Raw genomic sequence first — 21,588 nt, 5'->3', positions numbered from 1 at the left:
CCACTATAAACGTGACAATGTATAGTACAAAGGTCTAAATCATATACAGCGCTGCATTCCACCCTGACAATCCCCTTCCTGAAGTGTCCGGTACGCCACATGCTGTATGTAAGGGTTATACAACAATAGTTGTAATTGTGACAAAATGCTTACTGAAGGTTTTCTTTTTTTTTTTTTATTAGCCGTTAAATATTTGCTAATTTACAAAGTTTGCAAAAACAAAACAAAAAAAAAAAACACCATTTGTTGAAATCTTAAATATTTAACCCGCTATAATATATACACATACAAAATGCTAGTTTCGGAATGTTTTATCACAAACTTGCAAATTTCTCCAACTGTATTTCAAGGCTCAGTATTAACACTTAAAATAAGACTGGGACCAAAAGGTCACATATTCCACAAGTCAGGAGTCCGTTTATAACTGCGGCAACTTGTCAACGGGTGTGTCAAACTTGAAGTCTGACGGGAAGAGGTCTGGAGCCCGTGGGTAGATAAGTCTATAGGACTGTCGGATGGTTACGTCGGCCACTCCTGCAATGTCCCCGATTTCTGTTGAAAACAATATTGTGAGATTAAATAAGGTGTACAGCCAGGAAGAATCTACAGGAGTGGTCAGCCATTCAGGTTGAAGTATTCGGTCTTTTCTAAAGAAAACACTGCCCTGTATTGAAGCAGAACACACTTACACGCTTGTGAGTTTTGGAACCACTGCTCTAAAGGACCCCAGATCACTGGCAGGAGCACTGTGTGTCACCTACCCACATTAATAATCCACAGGTGACCTTGAAAACATGAACGTTAGGAGCCCTTGAGAACAGAGTTTGCTCTATAGTACATATTGTTTTTAATCTGATCTGTAAGCACTGTGGAAGTGCAGCAACCAATACAATCCCAATACCTATTGCTACAGGGGAACTAAACCCTTGTACATAATATATCAGTACGAACATGCAGTGAAAAGGGGTATTGGGTCGCCAACAGGTGTACCTATTTTATGTGTCAACCTAAAGGTCCATACACACTGAGTGGCTATGCCCAGCGTGTATGGACAGTGATGATCGCATTAATTGCTGCGGGGAAAGCCGCTCCGCTCAGTGCATACAGACTGAACTACTTTCCCCCTATTCCCGGCACCGACAGGGGGGGGGGGGGCCGCATTGCATAGCAGAGCGCTATGCAAAACCGCCCTGAAAGCCACTCATCTGCTGGTTTAACCAGCAGATGACCGGCTTTGCCGGCGATGTTGCGGGAGCACACAGCAGCGCTCATCGCCGGGCCATACACACTGGGTGGCTTTGAGCTGAAAGCCGTTTAAACCTGCAGTTTTGTGCGACTTTCAGCTTAAACTCGCCCAGTGCGTATGGGCCTTAAGGGTTGGAATGTCAACACAAGCAATAGTTGGACAATGGGAAGGTTCCGAAGTTCAACAGTCGAAATGGACACAGTCGACGTGTAGCGCTGCACTCGCCATGTTTTGGCTTCGCTGCTCTCAGCACACTACATTATTCTCCCACCATGCAGTAGTGGATACCGCCTGTCGGCACATCGACCTTCAGCTTGTGTCAGCCTTCCAGCACTGTCAACCTATTTCATATGTCGATCTAAGCACTGTTGACCTAGTGACTATATGCTGTGAACGGTTACACCTGCGGATGTACAAGAACTTTCCAATCAGGGCTTAAGTAGCACCATGTGGCCCTGTTCCACAACAGCCATCTCTCACTATAGGACAGGTCAGCATAGGCAGGTATGTACCTAGAAAGAGCAGTATAATGTGCGCCCATGTCAGTTTTAGGCTCATGGTAACTTAGCCTGTGATAGGCAAGCATTGATTTAGTTCAACGGTCTTCAATCTGAAATCATTCCACAATTAAATACCTAACAAAAAACAACTTGTTACTTGCCAAGAGCGGTTATCTGAAAACATCCACACTAAACGGGTAGCAATGCAAAATCTATTCAGAGGTCATAAATCCGGTTGGTTTTAAATCCGTTGCCCAAGTGCAAATCCCTAAGGTTTGAACAAAACTGCTGCAGTAGAATTCTAATCTCGGGTTATGACAGCATATAAAAATGGGACTTCTCTGAAAATAGTATTTTGAGAAAAATTGCCCCGGCCGAGCTCACCCATTCTTGTTTTGTTTACAGCTCTATGGATCTTTTCTAGGTTATGGGTACGAAGTGAAGATCCAGGTGACTGGACTAGTGTAGTAATGGCAAGCAGCTCATACTGAAAGTCACTGGGTGGGATATTGCACCACTCTGCTCCAACAGCTTAGCTTAATTAGAAATGGTCTTCCAGCAGATACTACTCATGAATGGTGAGAAGTGGTCCATGTGACCACAAAGGCAGTCAGGGTCACAGGCTGCACTACACACAAAAGCATGGGATAATGCTGTGTCTGCCACGCTGCAGCAGGTAAGTACCGCCAGAGAAAGGAGGGGGCTATTCAGAGTGGGTCAATCCAACAACATTTCACTAACCTTTCTGCGTTCTCTTCTCAGCAGATGCTTGTGAAGCCATGTAAATAGCAGCAGCTGCCACTGAGATGGGACTCCTTCCAGGGACTAAGTCCAGCTCTACAGCTTTGCGTGCAATGTAAGTAGCTGCCATCTGCACTTGTTTGGTTAGACCCAGGTTTGAACAGAACCTGGACATGAAGTCTCCCGTTGTAATCAAATCCACGTTTGTTTCCAAGGCTTTCAAGATCAGCTTGAAACATCTGCCAATTTCTTTCTTGGAGATTCTGGAGACCGCGCAGATTTCTACAATGTAACAAAATAAGGAGTTATTAGACTACTGGATTCATTTTGTAACATCTAACCTTTCATTAAATACCAGCAAATCTGCTTCATATGGGCTGAGCAAATATATCCAAGGAAGAAACCTGTTCTATTTCTTAGTACTGATCCTGAGGGACAAATATCGGTTCATAGTCTGCCGGTCTACTCACAGAATGGTAGGCAAAGTAGATCACCCAGCATAGTACTGTGGTTTGTTTTTAAAATGTGACACTAGTGAAGTACACCACAAACAAGGTCTGCAGAAAGGTGTGGTATGGGGCTCAGACAGTGGGGATCCCGACAGTCAGTGCTCCGACAGGGGGCCCCCGTGCGGGCTCACCACGCTGCTGGCCCGGTGGCTCGCTACAGGTTCTGTTCTCCCTCAATGGGGCGCGTGGACCCCCACAAGGGAGAATAGTCCCTGTGAGTGAGTTGGGATCCCTCTTGTCGGAGTACCAGCACTCTGGATCCCGACGTCTGGATACTGACTGTCGGCATCCCAGCTGTCATCCGGCACCCCTGCAGAAGACTAGGGTGGGGTGGGGGTTATTCAATCTGGGATTCCGACTGTCAGAACCCGGAGTGGCAAAAAATGGTTCGCGGATTGTCAAGAAACGGCTGTGAATTCGACAATCCACAGCAGTTTCCAACGGGTTTTAAAGCCGGATCTATTTTGTAGAAATCCGCCTTCAATGCTGTAGGAAACAGCGGCATCGAATAGACGGCAGCGGCTATTTCCCGTCGGAAATAACAGCCGACATTGAATATCCCCTAGAACTTTGATCATTACTGTTGTCGTAGTCACCTAAGTCTACAGCGACACAGCAAGTAGCTAGTAATCCACATACATACAATGGTTTTATTCACCAGTAGAATTATACCTAGTTTTATTGTAGAAGTTAATGTCACCCACATTGCAGAGCTGTATCCAGCATCCATGCAGCTGTTCTCCCTTGGTCCCCATTACTCCCTATTACACAGGTCTCATTACAGTGCAGTGATCTGACACCGGCCATTAGTTAGCAGCTACTGCTGTTCTCAGGACTCACAAATACAGGTTCTGTAGAGCTCAAAACACTAAGCCTTATGGAATGCTACAAAGCTTGTGGAGAAGGAACAAGCTGGTAAAAAGTATTAGAAAACATCCTACTCTGTCATTGGTATTTGTTTACAGTAAGTTGGTGACTTTTATAAGGTAATTGCAGATTATATTGATGCCAGTCAGTGTGCAGTGTACATCAGCTCTGTGATGCAGCCGACTAAACTAAGGTGTTCCTCTGCCTCACCTGCAAACCTGTCCTAGAAGCAGCAACATAGCAGAGAGACCAGTTACCCCACTGCCTGGCATTAAGCGCACCCCTCACATTTCTCAGTCAATGTCACAGAGCAGGTCTACAGTATTCAGGATCCTCAACACTGCTACCTTGGCCGGCATAGACAGCAGGTTCTGCAGTGGTTTTGTTATTGGTGTTTGATGCGTTGTATGGTTTAGTCTGGCTCAGTCAGGGGGCTGCACAAAAGACACAGCACAGTGATGGCTTGGCAGCTTACGCGAAGGGAGAGGGCAGGCTATAACTTAGGGCGGTGTACTGAAATTGGCTAGGAGCCAGCAGAGTGGTCAAATACAGATGCTTTGGCTAACAAAACCTCTTCAGTCACAGAATTGGAACTAAAATTCAATCTAAGGCTTACAGCATGCCGTTATGACAGGGGCTCTGTGCAGACAATATATTTTTATTTATAGGGCGCCACAAGTGGTACGCAGCGCTGTACATATAGAACACATTAGAACAGTAAAATACACCATATAAGCAGCAGATTCTAGGGATGTTCCATGGTCAAAACCGATTGCATTCCTAAATCCATCATTTAAGTTACACAATGATGCATAAACAATTCTACAATTACAATAGTCACTGTCCAAAAAAAAAAAAAAGTTTACCTTTTCTTTTTCACCTTCTATATACAGGTTTTGAGTTTTGAAGGGATACACGTATAGATACCGTTCTATAATTTTCAGTATTTTGTTGTTTCATTCCTATATGTGTTTACCATATAAGCTACTACTGTTGTATGTATATTCATACTTCTATATGTTTTGTAATCAATAAAAAAAAAAAAAAAGTTTACCTTTAAATGTCCGAGGTACACCTTCTTGTCTACATGCAATGTAGAGGCAGGCAGAGGCTATAGCATCGTTGGCTCTCCCTTTCAGGCTCTTCTGTTCATATACTTGCTTAAATAAGTTATTAGTCCGATCCTTTAATATAAAGAGAGAAGATTGTGTGATTAGGAGACGGTGGCTCTCGCCGCTGTATCCCTACATGACTGGGGCTTACAATGATGTTGCGTGGGAGGTTTATTCTGTCTGCCATGGTGGTGATTTCCTTGAACGCGTTCATCATGGCGCGGTCTGAGCTGCTCATCGTCCTGCGGTTCTGGTACTTGGAGTTACCAAACTCATCAAAGCTGGCAGAACCTGTTCCCTGTAATACAAGTAAGGTTCTTATAATACACAGTACAACAGGAGGATCCTGGAAACAGACTGACTATAGAGACGCACATTATACAATACATTGTACTCCTGTTATTCACTCTGGGGACATGCGAGAAGCACAAATACATCTATGGAACATTGAACATTGCCCAGGGGAAAGGTATGGCATTTGTAGGATCTCAGACCATACAGTATATTGCTTTATGCCCTGCAAGCATTTCCTATATATGGAATCCTAATACTAGGACCCTGATCTGGTTGCCAAGTGTTTATTCGCCCTCCGCTGAGCCAATTTTTACCAGGTACCAATATTCCTCAGTGATCCCGCTAGGATCACGGCGGGGCAGAGCACAGGGGAATGGGGGCAGCACGGCACCGCCGACACCATTGTAGGTGCCGGGCTTCCTCTAAGCCCTCTGCCATGCACAGCATCTATTCAGGCAGCAGTATTGGCACGAGCAGGCTGTTTCAGCAGGGCACATTTTGCCCTTTAAAAATCTGGCAGCGTGTGGCACCCTGCTAAAGCCAGCCTAGTGTGAACATATAAAGTGAGCAACGTTGCATTATGCCACTGTTACAAGTAATTCCGCTCCTTTCTGGCAGCGCCAGCCAAACTGTATTGCCCCCTTAGAGCTGTAGATAAGATCAATGTTTGGTGGTCATTGCCATCAATACTTTTATTCCAAATCCCATTTCATATAGCAGACACTACACCTCATCCCTTTGTGTCGGAATTTACATGTGCAAACAAGAATAGAACACATTTCTGTAGAACCCCATAAGCCGATACAGGAGTGCCAACAGGTTTCAGAAGTTACCTTGCCAATCATTGTTGTCAGGTCTCCACCACTTAACAGGGGATTCTGGGTATCTCCAACTCGAGATGGATCTTTGGTGGCTTTGTCATTACTAAATGTTCTCCATTCAGAACCAACATCAATAACTCGGTCACCTAAAGACATAAATGGCAAGCAATGGTTTTACACAGAACATAGAGAAACGGGCAGCTCTAGAATAACCATGCTCAATATGCAGTTACTACATATAGAACACACTAAGGGGGGTATTCAATGTCAGGGGCACGGCTGTCGAGCGAGTTATCAGTCACAATTTTGAAACCTGTGCTGCATTCATTGCGGACATTCTACAGATCCACAGGTGGTCATGAACTGTTCGTAGATCTTGAGGACCAGTTAGGCCACCTCTGCCATATAGGTTTTCCCCAAATACTATGCTGACAAGCATCTGTTACGTTGGTCAACATGCAACCAAACTACATGTGAAAGCCAAAATGGCGCTGAAATCCTGAGACACGGTAGAGTTGAAGGTATACTCTACAAGTGCACATCATGACAAGCATCATTTGATGCACTAGGTACTAATCCTGTTTACATGGGATGAATTCTTCCAGGAAGACCATTGGCTCTAACTATAGACAGATGGATAGGATTACCAGGCCATTTCTAATTACAGCACACCCACTGAGTGATGTGCGTGAATGGTTCTTCACGAAGCAGTTTCCCAACATGTTTGCCTCCCCTGACCATGATTTTTAAAAGGATCATTTAAAGCATGGAAACCGAGGTAGACGTACGAAGAGTTATAGGAGAGAAGCAGTACAAGCACAGATGCCCCTGATACCATGTATGTGCCAAGTGTGCAAGGTGAAGAGGGCACATAATTATCAGTGCTGCTATCCACAAGTTTGGGATCCAAGATACACCTTGTGATGCAGCTTCTTGCCTACCTTGGTAAGGAGGCTGAGCAGGAAACAATATGCCCATAATTGGGATAGTAGTTTCCCAAACTCTGCCATTACAGTTCCTATGTTAAGGATATCTATGCTGGAGGATAGGTGACTGAATTAGTACCTCTGTTTATTTGATTTAACCACCTGGAATCAAGCATGGTTTTGGGAAACAGCCTATGAGGATTTGGAAAGTTTGTATACAGTTTGATTGCATATTAAGATTTTGTATTATATCAATACACAGATAAAAGGCAGATCTAGTTTGAAAAAAAAAAAAAATGGGGACACTTGGGATAATCCTGTACATTTATACAATAATAAAACACTAATTCTCTCTATGTAAACAGGTTTGTTTTCATTGTATTACATGCACCACATCCAGGACCTCACAGCCCTGTCAGGAGGGCAAGAAACATCACTGCTAATGGGAGAAGGGAATGTAGTCAGCCAATGGGTCAATCTGCCAATCATTTAGCATTGCTGGAAAAGCACGAGCAGCCACAGCTACCCCGAACTCAGGCTGCAGGAAGAATACCACCAAGTATCAACACTCCCAAGGAAGCAGCTAGCTGTTTCACAGTCATTTGATTTTATAAAGTAAAATTTATTTGGTACTTGTGTACTAGCACGGCGCCAACGATATTTGGTCGCACAACATATAATCACATTGCATGCCATACACCCGATGCGATTTAAAATTGTATAAGCCCCCTATACAATGTTTGGGGGCTTACAATGTTAAATGCACCCCCACGCCACTGCCACTATGAACGTGAACCCGAAGCGTGGCGAGCGCAGCGAGCCCGCGTGGGACGGAGGTACACGTCCTACGACCTTTTCATACCCCCACTATCTACATCGGCGTGGAGTTGAATTTATATAGTGTGGCGAGCCCCGTGAGGGGACGCATATTACTTTACATGTATTCCGCGTCCGCTCGCCACGCTTCGGGCGCGGTGGCTCGCCAACTATATAAATTCAACTCCACATCGACGTGGATAGTAGGGGTATGAAAAGGTCGTAGGTTGCGTACCGCCGCCCCTTGTGGGCTCGCTGCGCTCGCCACGCTTCGGGTTCACGTTCATAGTGGGGGTGGCGTGGGGTGCATTTAACATTGTAAGCCCCCATTAGGGAGCCTATACAATTTTAAATCGCATACCATTGTATATGTAATCGAATGGCATACAGTGCCATACAATTCGATGGTATACAATTTAAAATTGTATAACATCGCATGCCTTATTGGTCTGCGATGCGATGGGCGCCGTGCTAGTACACAAGTACCATTTATTCTATATACAATTACATAAACCTTAAAATGTTAAGGCTTTTAGATACTGAGGCATTAAGGGTCATATAATGTATAAATGTATAGTTCTTACCAACAACTAAGCCACACTCCGAGCAGATCATGTCCCCTGCTCTATAATCTTCTACCAATATGGCTTCAGGATGGTTTGGACAGGTGACTCTTGGTTCCACACTAAAAAGAAATGGAAAATTGTTCAGAAACTTATGAGCATAGTTCTATACTTACCAAATACATTTACATCAAATATAAAAACAATAGTGTATTATCGCTGCGCTACAAACACCAGTATTCTCTGGCTAAGGCAGCTGCTGTCATTGTCATTTATGATCGGATTTAGAGCATTGTAATGCAGAGATTAAACACGTTAAAATTGCTTGTTGTAGCGCTTATAAATTATTAACACTTTGAGTGCCAAGCGAATTTGTAAATAGGTGTGAAAATTAGCAAGCAAACATTTTTATTCATCATAATGACCTGTAATGTTTACCTTATATAATATTGTTCATTCTAGCACCCGCTATCTTTGAAAACCCGTGCAGTTCCTCTTCCCTGCCTGGGGTGTCGCTGTCTGCAGTAGTGTTTCTAGCACAGTGTGGTCAGTATTGATATGCAAACCAGACTCGTGCTAGAAACACCACAGCAGACAGCGACACCCCAGGCAGGGAACAGGAACTGTATGGGTTTTCAAAGATAGAAGGTGCTAGAATGAACACTATATAGGAAATATAAATATATTTTTTTACACAACATTTTTTGTTTGAATTTATATAATAAATGTGGGCGACGTGATATTTTTAGCTGATATTTCGAACATCACACATGTTGGCATTCATAGGGTTAAATGGGCATATTCAATTGTTTATGGCTCTCTATCTCCCACCTAAAGTGAAGGTAGATTGTAGGACAATCTAGAATAGTTTTTATTTATCATGCTCAGTGTCCGGGTATAGCCGTGTAAAGCAGATAACCCCATTTAAACAAAGGCAATTTTGAGCACTTAATCATTTCATTTCAGCTCACCACTCGGGGTAGAGGGCTGAAATGTTAGAACACCCATAAACAGAAACAAGTGAATAGGGCGGCACACTTAATGCATTGTAGAAATGTAAAAAAAAAAAGTGTGGCCCATTATTACATTACTATTCATGGTTTTAAAAACACACACACACACACACACACACACACACACACAGTACAGACACCTCTATACTCAGATACTACAGTATACCTAAAGTTATACATACTTTCTAGTAAATGTCTATTGAAATGCTTAAGCCCCATACACATTAGGCGATCTGGTTAACAATACTACTCTGAAAGGGGCTTCTGAGCAATATTAATCACCATATCTTCTAGCGTGGACACTCAATATCGTTACCGAAGCACGCTCAAAGAAAATTGACATCTGCTGAACATTTAGGTCAACTTGGCAATATAGCCAAGCAACCTGCATGTTTAGTGGGCCTGGGTGGACGCACAATATGGTTTACTATATCAGCCGCAGCCCTTGTCAGAAAGAGTGTATGGGGCTTTAGTGTGTACACTTGATATCTTTAACATTGCGCTCGCGCCGGTGCATAGTTAACTACCACTGCTTATATCGTACACTGCGCAGCTTTTGTAAAGGTAGTGCATGCCCAATGTGTCAGAAAGGAGAACCATCATCTATCTGCATACTGACCTCAGACCTCTCCCTCTTTTTTGCCATTGTTGGAACCACCTATCACCTCTTCACTGGGATACTCTGAATGAGACTTCTCTTGCCAAGCACACCAGCATTGTGGTTTAACAACCCTAAGGAGCCACAACCTATTTCCTCTGGTAAAAGCTGGGACAAACACTGCTGGTCCATGACACCTACCATACACGAGGAGTGGATCCATACTCAGGCTGATGGTAACTATATTGTTGCTTGTGGCTCTCAGACTGCTACATTCCCAGAAGGCATAATAGGACTTACCTAATGGTCACTAACTAGACAGTGCATGTTTTCCAGGTCACCCAGCAGGTGGACAGATTTTTCAGGCACATTTTAAAGATTCATGGGTGGAGCTAATTATGTCACTTGTGATTCTGTGTGGAGACCTGGAAAATGTGCACTGTTGGGGGTACTGGAGGACCAGGGTTGGGAACCACTGGTCTAGTGTGTACAGGGTGTTAGTGGTCTTCTAGCAATGTTATAAGGCGAATGTAACCTCTGCACTGCATGCCAGCATTACTTGCACTACAGACTGCAAGCAACAAAGCAGAAATACTTGTCCTCATTCTAGTCCATGTGAAACAAATGATAAACTAGTCCGTGCCACTGGTAATGTTCAGTGGTAACCAAATAACTCTGGTTACATTTTAATTAATGTCTTGCAGCTGAAAACGTCAACAATTAATTTCACTTTCAAGTGCAACGAATTCAAATTGTAACTGCTGTCTTGCCCTTTATGTAAAGATCACATTAAACAATTGCTTGACATTATGTGCCAAGAGCTTAACATACATTCACTGCGCTGTTTACGGGGGCAGCCATCCCTCAGGACACATTGGTGGAAGCTACTGTTCTGCATAAATACCTTGTGCATCTGGGTGGACTCATGCAAGGGCAGCAATGTAACAGTAGCAGAACTGCTGTAATGCCTACCCTGATGACAGACCATCTAAAGATGTGGGAGGAGCTTCAGTTGTTTGTAGCTGAGGGGATTTGATCATAAAACAAATGAATTTGGTGTGAAGTCTGCATACCCTTTCCGCTATCAGTGTAACCAAACCAATTGGAAACTAGCTATTACTCATAGCTTTGCTCGCGTGGATGTCTGTTATTGCTTAGCAGAACTAAAATTACCAAGACAGAAGTGTTTTCTAATATTGTGATGTATATTTTATATTATACATATAGGCCCTTATTCAGATCTGATCGCATTACAAATTTGTTCTCAAAATGGTCAAAACCATGTGCACTGCAGGTGGGGAAGATGTAACATGTGCAGAGAGAATTATATTTGGGTGAGTTATTTTGTTTCTGTGAAGGGTAAATACTGGCTGCATTATTTTTACACAATAATTTATATTTCAGTTTCACCCAAATTTCACTCTCTCTGCACTGTTACATCGGCCCCACCTGCAGTGCACATGGTTTGGTCCATTTTGAGAACAAATTTGTACTGCAATCAGATCTGAATAAGGGCCATAGTGGGGGTGGGGGCAGATCGGCCCAATTGAGGTCTTCAGTTGTAGCTCAGTTCTCATGTGATCTGCTGTCAGCACCTTCATTATTTCAGCTTACACCTCCTGGGGCTTGGTGAGCTGAAATGTGCGAAAGTTGACCCGTTTCAGCACTTAATTCACTTTCTGGTTTGCGGTCATTCGTTTCTTGGGGTTAGCTGCCAAGTGTGATTTATCCCAACCATAATGAGCACAATCAAACATCACTTGAATAGCCAGGAGATCATGGGGTTAAAATTAATTGAACCCCCATTGATCATAATTTGTTTTAATTCCTGTCCTAGAACTGAAAAATAAAATACTTACTGCGACTTTCAACCCCCTGCATCTTCCCGTGCGGCAGGATCGCAGTATACTGCATGCAATCCCAGCAAGTGCTGCTGGATCCAATATATCTATAGTGCAGCACACTTGCAATCCAGCTTCTCACATTCTCAGCAGCGCAACAGATAGTTAGATAGGTTTATCTAATTATCTGTAATCCCGCTGCATTTGGGTGTAGGATCCGAGAACAGTTACTCATGCCTGATTAGCAAGACAATGGATCACCCCATTACTTTAGATGGGACACTGGGTGCAAGAGAAAAAGCACAACCACCCTCCATACTAAAAGAATAGTTGTATTATCAGCTGTGAACTAATATAAATACATATAGTGCAGATTTCCCTAAAAAGCTCTACAGGGATCTCCAGCTATGAGAAATCCCAGTATAAAAACGCATTGCTTTTACATGAATGACAGATTCTTTTTAGACATTATAGAAAGTATTTTTTTTTTAAAAAGCTATCGACAATTCCCTCCAAAAAGATCTTCCAATATGAATCACTTTTCATCCTTTTCCCACAGAACAAAGTTCAAGAAGACTATTACTAGAGGTTGTGTGAAACACACCGACAACCTATCATTTACACACTCTACAAATAGTCGTTTGATTCATATTTCAGTGGCATTATAAACATTATAGCTACACTACAATTATATGTAGTCATCCAACCTATCAGGTCACATTTTTAAGAAGATTGCCTTACTGAGGACAGTCCAACAAAAGAGGTATACATACCTGAAGTCTGCGTCACAACACAAATGTCTTTGCTGCACACAGTGATTACTGACTGAGGTGGATGGTTATGGAACTGCGGTGGCATATTTTAGCATGACCGTTAAGCATCAAGCCTGTTATGGCTCTAACCTTTCCAGCATTTACACGAGAACTGGTCAGTTAACCCCTGAGAACAACACCGATAATAAAAAAACAATCTGATTTAGACTTATGTTTGATTTCCATATAGAAGGTCTTTGGGGTTATCCAATTAGCCCCGATGCCTCAGAAACACTAATGACAATGTCCGGCAAGCCGCCATCGTACCCACGATAAGTCTAGACCGGGGTTTTATTCCTGATCATTAAACTAAAGGCCCCCATACACTATGCGATTTTCGGCCGATTTCATCCAATTTCGGCCCTTTGGGCCGATAAATCGGGTGAAATCGGCCCAAAATCGCATGTGTTTGACATCTGATGCGCGGTCCCGCACGCGTCGGATCGGATCACGGCGTCGGACCTAAAGAACATAAGATATATCGGAATCTGAGCCATCATGGGGGCTTTTTAGCACCCACGATGTTCAGATCCGATATATCTTTATATACAGCGCCCCCCCGCGCATTGACGGCTCCCGGCGGAGGTAGTGCAGGCGGGGACCGCAGGCGTCGCAGAGCAGAGACCGTCGGCACGGCAGGAGAATAGGAAGAAATCCTATTCAAAAGACCGGGCGGCCGCTGATTGGCTGAGCTCTGCGACGCCTGCACTACTTTTTTTTCCAGCACTGACAGCTCCCTCCTCCCCCTGCACGGCTCTGTCACTGTCCCCCGCAGCGCCCCCTGCACGCTGCCTTAGCAGCGCCCCCCCACCAGCAGCCCTGTTCTGCAGCCCCCCCCCCCCCCCTGCTCCCCGGGTTTACATGTGATAAATCGAGACGATTTATCACATGTAAAAAATGGCACATCAAGTGCCAATCTTATCAAGCTCCCCCGGGGAGCTGCCGGGGAAGCCCTATCTGTCAGTTTGTCCAACATGAAGTGGTGATTGTGATCACTTTCTGATTGCAGCAGTCCATTGTAGAATCCCATGCATCAGAAATTGCTTAGGACAATAATGACAATCAAATTACCCTAATAATCAAATTACTCTAATCCAGGGGTCCTTAAACTATTTTGCTCTGAGACCCCATTGGACATTGAAAATAATTACGGGACCCCAGCAAGTTACCGCAGATTCAGCTGCTCAGTCACTTCAAATGTAATTGTTATAGTAATCAAATGGAAAGTTATGACTAACTCGATGCGCTTCACCTATAGGGTGCAGCAAGTTTAGAAACACTAGGGACTTCCACCAAGTACCAAAATAAATTCACAAACAGTTACAAATGTGTTCTAAAATATAGTGCCACCCAAAGCATCACTCAAACGTGTGCAAAATGTATTCTTTTAAAGAACACTTTCCTCTCAGGAATCTTCTATTCTCTTTAGTTCCTTTTAACTTGAAAGAACTTCAAAAGAACCAAAAATAGTGCAATATTGTCTGTACTCGAGAGAATCTTTATTAGGTAGAATTCACACTCACATGTGACTTCAATTCAATAAGCATGTCATTTCCACAACGGTGGCACTCAGGTATCTCTTATTTCTTGGAATCCTTCACAGTGACACTGTAAGGAACTCCAAATACAGACCAATAGTGCAGTACGGTTTTAAAACCACACATAAATGTATTCATAAAAGGTGGTACATTTGCTTCTGCGACATATATATTTGACACAAAGAACTCCTTTCTAGAACAACTCTTCATAACCAGCTACTGTGACACACGGATACAATCATAACATGACTAACTCAGAGCATCCCAGACAGGTGGTGTGAGGGTTTACCAGGACGTAAACACAGGTAATGTGTCCTAGCATGTCACGTCTGCATTATAAGCAATAGCTTGCGGAGAACACCTGCCAGTCTAAACATTCTCAGATACAACAATGTATAGCTATTTAACTCGCCCTAATAACCTATGAAATCCCTTATCCCTTTACAAGAGTATCCAGCCTCCAGTTTCACTTCAAATAAAGGAAACGGAAATCAAGACTGCAGGATTGACAAACGTGCATCAGAAGCCGGGCAGAAGAGGTAATACAGCCACCATATTATTCTCATTTTAGGGTAGTTATGGAGAATATCAAACACTTCTCTGGGCATAACAAGCCCACCCCAGACACAGGGGTTACCCAAATATGGCACAGAAGAAATGGAATATTAACACATAGGAAAATTCAGGGGGTTATTTCTGTCCTGACTATAGATCACAGCAAGGGCATGGCGAGCATAAAAAGTATAAGTTAAATAAAAAGATGCAGTATGCAAAAGCAAACAAAAATAGGATTTTAATACCTACCGGTAAATCCTTTTCTCGAAGTTCTTATGGGATACAGGGAGTCGTTCATAACGATGGGGAAAAGAGCTTATCCGAAGGAGACAGGCACATATAAAAATTTATACAGGGTGTACTGGCTCCTCCCCTCTGCTCCCCTCCCTCTAGCTTCAGTTAAGTGAACTGTGCCGAAGGAGAAGAACAATATGAGAGGAATATGTGTATATTTACCGTGGTGAGATTCATCCAGCACACCCAACATTCAACATAACAGACCACATTAGCAACCCCATAACCTGGGAAGTCTAAGGGCCTAAGAACATGTCAACATGACAACTATTTTGAACTGTGTTCCAACTGGAACAATGCATAGAAAAATCACCTAAGTGACCATGTACACTCGTGGACCTTTAAGGTACACTATGTAAGATTAAGTTACCTAGGTAACCTACACCCTATGTCCGCCAGGAACAAGAAGGGTAGCAGAAGGACCCAGAATTGGTCCATATCTCACAAAGTGAGCAAGGCAAACCTCCGCACAGAGGCGGGTGCCCTGTATCCCATAAGAACTTCGAGAAAAGGATTTACCGGTAGGTATTAAAATCCTATTTTCTCTATCATTCTTATGGGATACAGGGAGTCGTTCATAACGATGGGGATATACCAAAGATATCAGAACGGGCGGGATTGTGCGGAACCTATTGCCGCAGCACCGCTTGCCCAAACTGAGTATCCTCAGTGGCCAGAGCATCAAACTTATAAAATTTGACAAAAGTGTGTTGGCCAGACCATGTGGCTGCTCTACACAATTGTAAGGCCGAAACTCCTCGGGCAGCCGCCCAGGATGTCCCCACGGAACGAGTAGAGTGAGCTTTCACCCCAACAGGCATAGGCAGCTTTGCTACCGCATAAGCCTGTTTAATGGTTGCACATATCCATCGTGCAATAGACTGCTTGGAAGCAGGACGTCCAATCTTTTGGGCATCATAAAGGACGAAAAGTCCATCAGTTTTTCGAATCCTTGCTGTTCTCCTGATGTAGACACGGAGAATCCTTACTACGTCCAAGGACGTCGGCACCTCAGAATGAGGCCCACCAGCAGGAACCACAATTGGCTGGTTCACATGGAACGCAGACACCACTTTGGGCAGAAAACGCGGGTTAGTACGTAATTCTGCCCTGTCCTCAAAGAATATCAAATAAGGACTCTTGCAAGTCAACGCCCCTAGCTCCGAGACCCTCCTAGCCGAAGCTAGGGCCAGTAAGACCACTGTCTTCCAGGTTAAATATTTCAGGTCAATTTCCTCCAAGGGCTCAAACCAGGAGGATTTAAGGAACTTCAGCACAACATCCAAGTCCCACGGTGGAGTAGGGGCCACAAAAGGAGGCTGTATATGCAATACTCCTTGCAGAAATGTCTGCACTTCAGGAATATTAGCCAGTTTCCTCTGGAAGAAAACTGATAACGCAGATACCTGCACCTTCAAAGAGCCTAGGCGTAGGCCGAGATCCAGACCAGCTTGAAGAAAGCTAAGAAATCTTTCAAGTCTGAACTCTGATGGAGAAAACTTTCCCTGTTCGCACCAACCCACATATCTTTTCCAGATATGGTGGTAATGTGCAGCTGTTACCGGTTTCCTTGCACTTGTCATAGTTCTGATGACTGAAGTGTGAAACCCCTTCTGAGTCAGGATCTGCCGTTCAACTTCCAGGCCGTCAAACGCAGCTGTTCCAAGGCCTGGAAGACGCACGGTCCTTGCATGAGTAGATCTCTTTGCAGGGGTAGGCGCCACGAGTCCCTTTGCAGACTTAGAAGTTCCGGGTACCACGTTCTTCGTGGCCAGTCTGGGGCCACCAGAATAACCTCGGTTCCTTCTCTTCTTATCTTCCTTAGCACCCGAGCCACTAGGGGAATCGGTGGGAAGACATAGACCAGGCTGTTGAACGTCCACGGTATGGAGAGGGCGTCCACTCCTTCTGCCTGAGGGTCTCTTGCCCTCGAGAAGTACCTGGATACTTTCCAGTTGTTTCTTGATGCCATCAAGTCTACCAGTGGGGTCCCCCACCGAGCCACCAAAGAATCGAATACCTGGTGGTGTAGACTCCATTCCCCGGGGTGGAGCTCGTGGCGACTGAGGAAGTCTGCTTCCCAGTTGTCCACCCCGGGTATGAAGATGGCCGAGAGCGCTTGGCAATGACTCTCTGTCCAGGACAGGATCTTCGATGCTTCCCTCATACAGGGCCTGCTCTTGGTCCCGCCCTGTCTGTTCAGGAATGCCACCGTGGTGGCGTTGTCTGATTGTATACGGACCGCCTGACCGCAGAGGAGAGGGCCCGCCTTCAGAAGTGCGTAATACACAGCACGTAACTCCAGGCTGTTGATATGGAGGCGTGTTTCCCATAGGGTCCACTTGCCCTGAAAGGACTGACCCATGGTCACTGCCCCCCATCCCGTGAGGCTTGCATCCGTGGTGACTAAGACCCAATCCTGGATGCCAATCCGACGCCCTGCCAGCAGGTTGGGCGTGTGGAGCCACCACTGTAGTGACAGTCTGGTCCGAGATGACAACGCAATGCGCCGGTGCATCTGATGGTGTGAACCGGACCACTTCGCTAGGAGATCGAGCTGGAAAATCCTGCTGTGAAACCTCCCGAATTGGAGAGCCTCGAAAGAGGCGACCATCTTTCCCCATAGGACAATACACTGGCGTACTGTCACCTGGGGGGTCCTTAGCAAGTCTGTGACCAGCCGCTGGATGTCCAACACCTTGTCCTGTGGCAGGGACACTCTCATGAGAGCTGTGTCCATCACCATGCCCAGGAACTGGAGTCTCTGTGAAGGGATCAGAGAAGACTTTGCCAGATTCAGGAGCCAACCATGGCCCGACAGGGTCTGTATGGTAACTTGTAGAGCTGTCTGTAGTTCCTGTGGCGACCGCGCCTTTACCAACAGGTCGTCCAAGTATGGTATCACGCAGATACCCTTTTTCCTTAAAACCACCATCATCTCCGCCATCACCTTGGTGAATATGCGCGGGGCTGAGGACAAGCCGAATGGCAGTGCGCGAAACTGATAGTGCTCGTTTAACAGCGCAAACCTCAGGTATTTCTGATGAGGGGGCCATATTGGGATGTGAAGGTAGGCGTCCTTCACATCTAGGGACGCCAAGAACTCCCCCTCCTCCAGTGCCGCTATCACGGCCCGCAAGGACTCCATCTTGAATTTGGTTACTTTCAAGAATGGATTCAGGGATTTTAAGTTCAGAATTGGGCGCACTGACCCGTCCGGTTTCGGAACTACAAATAGGTTCGAGTAATAACCCTGCCCCCTCTCTAGGGGAGGGACCCGGGTTATAACCTTGGCCTGCACCAGCTTTTGGATTGCTTGCTGCAACACCACTTGGTCCACTGGGGACGCTGGGAGGCCTGATTTGAAGAACCTCTGAGGTGGCTGAACTGCAAACTCCAGCTTGTAGCCGTGCGTAATAAGAGCCTGTACCCAAGAATTGAGGCACGAGGCTTCCCAAACCTGGCCGAAGAACGCCAGTCTGGCTCCCACCTCTGCCGGAGCTAATGGTGGAGCCCCACCGTCATGCTGCGGGTTTTCCTGCAGCTGCCCCAGATGGCCGCTCTGCGGTGGCCGAAGCGGAAGGCTTCCTGAATTTACCACGGGAGCCTCTTGCAGCGTTTGAACCACCTCTTGCTTTAGGGCGGAATTTACTAGCCCGAAAGGACTGCTGCTGGGAGTGAGCCTGAAAAGGACGCTTTGGCGCCTGTGGAGTGGATGGCAGGAAAGTGGACTTTCCCGCCGTGGCTTTAGAGATTAATTCGTCTAAATCACTCCCAAATAACCTGCCACCTGTGAAGGGGAGGTTTTCTACACTCCTTTTGGAGTCAGCGTCAGCAGCCCACTGCCGGAGCCAGAGGGATCTGCGCCCAGACACTGCCATGGCTGAGTTACGGCCGTTAATGGCACCTAACTCCTTCTGCGCTTCACACAGAACTTTAGCAGTGTCCTGAATATGGTGTAATTTTTCAGACACCTGCGCAACTGTCATGTCGCCCAGAAGACCTTTCTGTATCTGGGAGGCCCACGTGTATATGGACTTGGCCATATAGCAACTAGCTAATACAGGACGCTGACACGCGCCACTAGCAGTAAAATGGACTTCAAAGTGTTTTCAACCTTTCTGTCCGTGGTGTCTTTAAGTGAAGACGACCCTGGTACTGGGAGTACCATCTTTTTGGCTAAGCGAGACACAGAAGCATCAACCTCTGGTGGCTCCTCCCACACCTTACGTCCCTCAGGATCGAAGGGAAACGTGGACTTAAACTTTTTAGCCACTTTAAACCTCATTTCTGGGTTATTCCACGCTGACTTGAATGTACTTTCCAGGTCAGCCTGCTCAGGGAAAACTACCTGTTGCCTTTTCTGAGTAGCAAAGAAGGTATCACCTGCTGTGGATTCAGCTAAGGGAAGGTCCAACACCTCCCTGATTGCCATAATCAATGGCTCTGTGCCCCGCAGTAGTGACTGTGAAGCATCAGGCTCGTCATCACCTGCGTCTGCATCATCCATATCATCACCATCATCCCCATCATCAGCCCCGGAATCAGGGGTTTGAGAGGGGGTCTTTCTCTTACGAGTATCCCCAGGGGTGGGAGTAATTACATCCACTCTGGCAGTGAGGACAGCCAGCTCCCTTTGTACTCTCTGGGTCTGTGCTGCAGTAGCAGTTAACTGTGTAGTTACAGTCTCAAGCATGGTTTTTATACCTGTAGCCCAGGCTGGCTCCTGTGAGCTGTCCTGTGTGCTACTTTGCTGCCCAGTTAGTTGTGGGGGGACCCCAGTACTTTGAGGGGACATGCATGACTCACAAGTAACCTGTGATGAAGATGCTGGCACAAACTTATCACTGCACACCATACATGTAAGTTTCCTCACCATTGTGACAAACAAACAGTCTCCCCTCACACAGCGCGCACACACAGTGGATATGCAGTGTGAAATTAACCAGATAAATACTATGTGTAGCCTTATCTGATCTGTACAGCTTAACAAGCCAGTGGGGTGGTGTACAGAGGATAATGGAGGAGACCAATACACCTGATAACCTTAGCTCTCCGATTAGAAGAGCTGGTAATACAGTACAGTATCAATAACAGTACTTTACAGTGTAAGCAGGCAAGTGCACAAGTACACAAGCGCTGAAAACCTGAAGCTGTCTCTGCAAGCAGATTCCCTCTGATCCACACCGCTGAGGAGTGTCTGGAGCAGTATAATGGCGTTTCCAGCAGCCAGGGAAGAAGCAGGAAGCAGGTTTTGGCGCCCTCACAGAGCTGGTCTCACTCTGGGTAAGCTCCGCCCAGCGTAATGGCGCCGGAGCTTACCTGCATTTTATACTGAGACTGACATTGGGGAATGTCCAAATCCTCTTTGGTAACTGCCCTGGACAAAACAGGAACTGTACCCTGTCTCAGTGTAGGCAGGGGGTTACGCGGTCCCTGTGCAGGGCACCGCCATACCGCCGCCATTTTGCCGCACAATAACCCGGGGACCCCACGGCGGGGGACCCCGGGGTACTACTCACCACAGACGTCTTCAGACTGGACTAGGGGTGTGCGGCGTGCCAGGGGTGTGCGCGCTGCAGCGCAATGCCCGCGGTAACATCACCCACTCAGGACGGTGGTCCTGTGGCAGGGACAGCTCGGTACCTTGAAGTGGCCAGCAGCTGAACCCTTCCCCTAGTCTCCCACGACGCAGGACTGCTGTAAAGTCCAAACAGCAGCCCCAAAATAATAAAGAAAATAAAACAGAAGAAAAACTCTCTGGAGCTCTTCCTGATGCGTGCTTCTCCTGAGGCACAGTTCTCAAACTGAAGCTAGAGGGAGGGGAGCAGAGGGGAGGAGCCAGTACACCCTGTATAAATTTTTATATGTGCCTGTCTCCTTCGGATAAGCTCTTTTCCCCATCGTTATGAACGACTCCCTGTATCCCATAAGAATGATAGAGAAATTAGAACATCGGAATGGCACTATCACTGATCTAGTAGCATTCCCAAGAACAGGCTGCAATTGCTCCTAAGCAGTTCAAAACCAGGTGAATACCAAGGTTTAACTTGATGGACCCAAGTCTTTATTCAGCCTTAACTACTATGTAACTAGGAAATGAATAGAATCGAAAATGAGGTCAACGTGTTTCAAGACCTGTAGTCCCTTAAGGGCTTGTTTTGAGGCTCTGTGGGATTGCTGCTTTATAAAGGGCTTAATATGATGGGGTCTGAGCTACTTCTGTTCCACGGCTCGAGGGCCTGGTGTTCTGAGGACTGGATTTCAGAAGCACTGGCAAAAGAGTACCATAGAGAAATAACAATGCCCGGTGAGCATCAGCCAACTTAACGTTAATGACAGACTAAGCCTACAATAAACAAACAAACAAACAGGTAGTGATAACATACAATTCAACATTGGCCAAGAACATTTAAAAAACAGTTTCTGGACACACGGCATATAATGCTATGGTGGTACTATGGAGAGAGCCTCCCCTAAAGGGAGACCCTGGTCAGGACACCACCTGCTGGCAAACACAGAAGTGCGGGTTTGAATTAATA

At 45.6% G+C, this 21,588-nt stretch overlaps 1 protein-coding gene across 1 annotated transcript in view; it reads right to left on the bottom strand.

Moving 5' to 3' along the window:
* Positions 1–296: 296 nt before the first annotated feature.
* GTF2B (general transcription factor IIB) overlaps positions 297–21,588 on the bottom strand; it is a 28,632-nt gene continuing 7,340 nt past the window's right edge. Inside the window, exons 2-7 of the mRNA XM_083157143.1 lie at positions 8,417–8,517; positions 6,103–6,236; positions 5,127–5,273; positions 4,918–5,047; positions 2,488–2,769; positions 297–552 (exon numbers count right to left, since the gene is read on the bottom strand). Coding sequence (XP_083013269.1) covers positions 419–552; positions 2,488–2,769; positions 4,918–5,047; positions 5,127–5,273; positions 6,103–6,236; positions 8,417–8,517 — 928 coding nt within the window. The 3' untranslated portion in view covers positions 297–418. The remainder of the gene's footprint in view (positions 553–2,487; positions 2,770–4,917; positions 5,048–5,126; positions 5,274–6,102; positions 6,237–8,416; positions 8,518–21,588) is intronic.

Source organism: Crinia signifera, chromosome 8 (genome assembly GCF_055691185.1).
Source record: "Crinia signifera chromosome 8, ASM5569118v1, whole genome shotgun sequence".
NCBI classification, from domain to species: domain Eukaryota; kingdom Metazoa; phylum Chordata; class Amphibia; order Anura; family Myobatrachidae; genus Crinia; species Crinia signifera.
The sequence above is the reverse complement of the archived record's forward strand: the minus strand, read 5'-3'. Positions and strand labels throughout refer to the sequence as shown.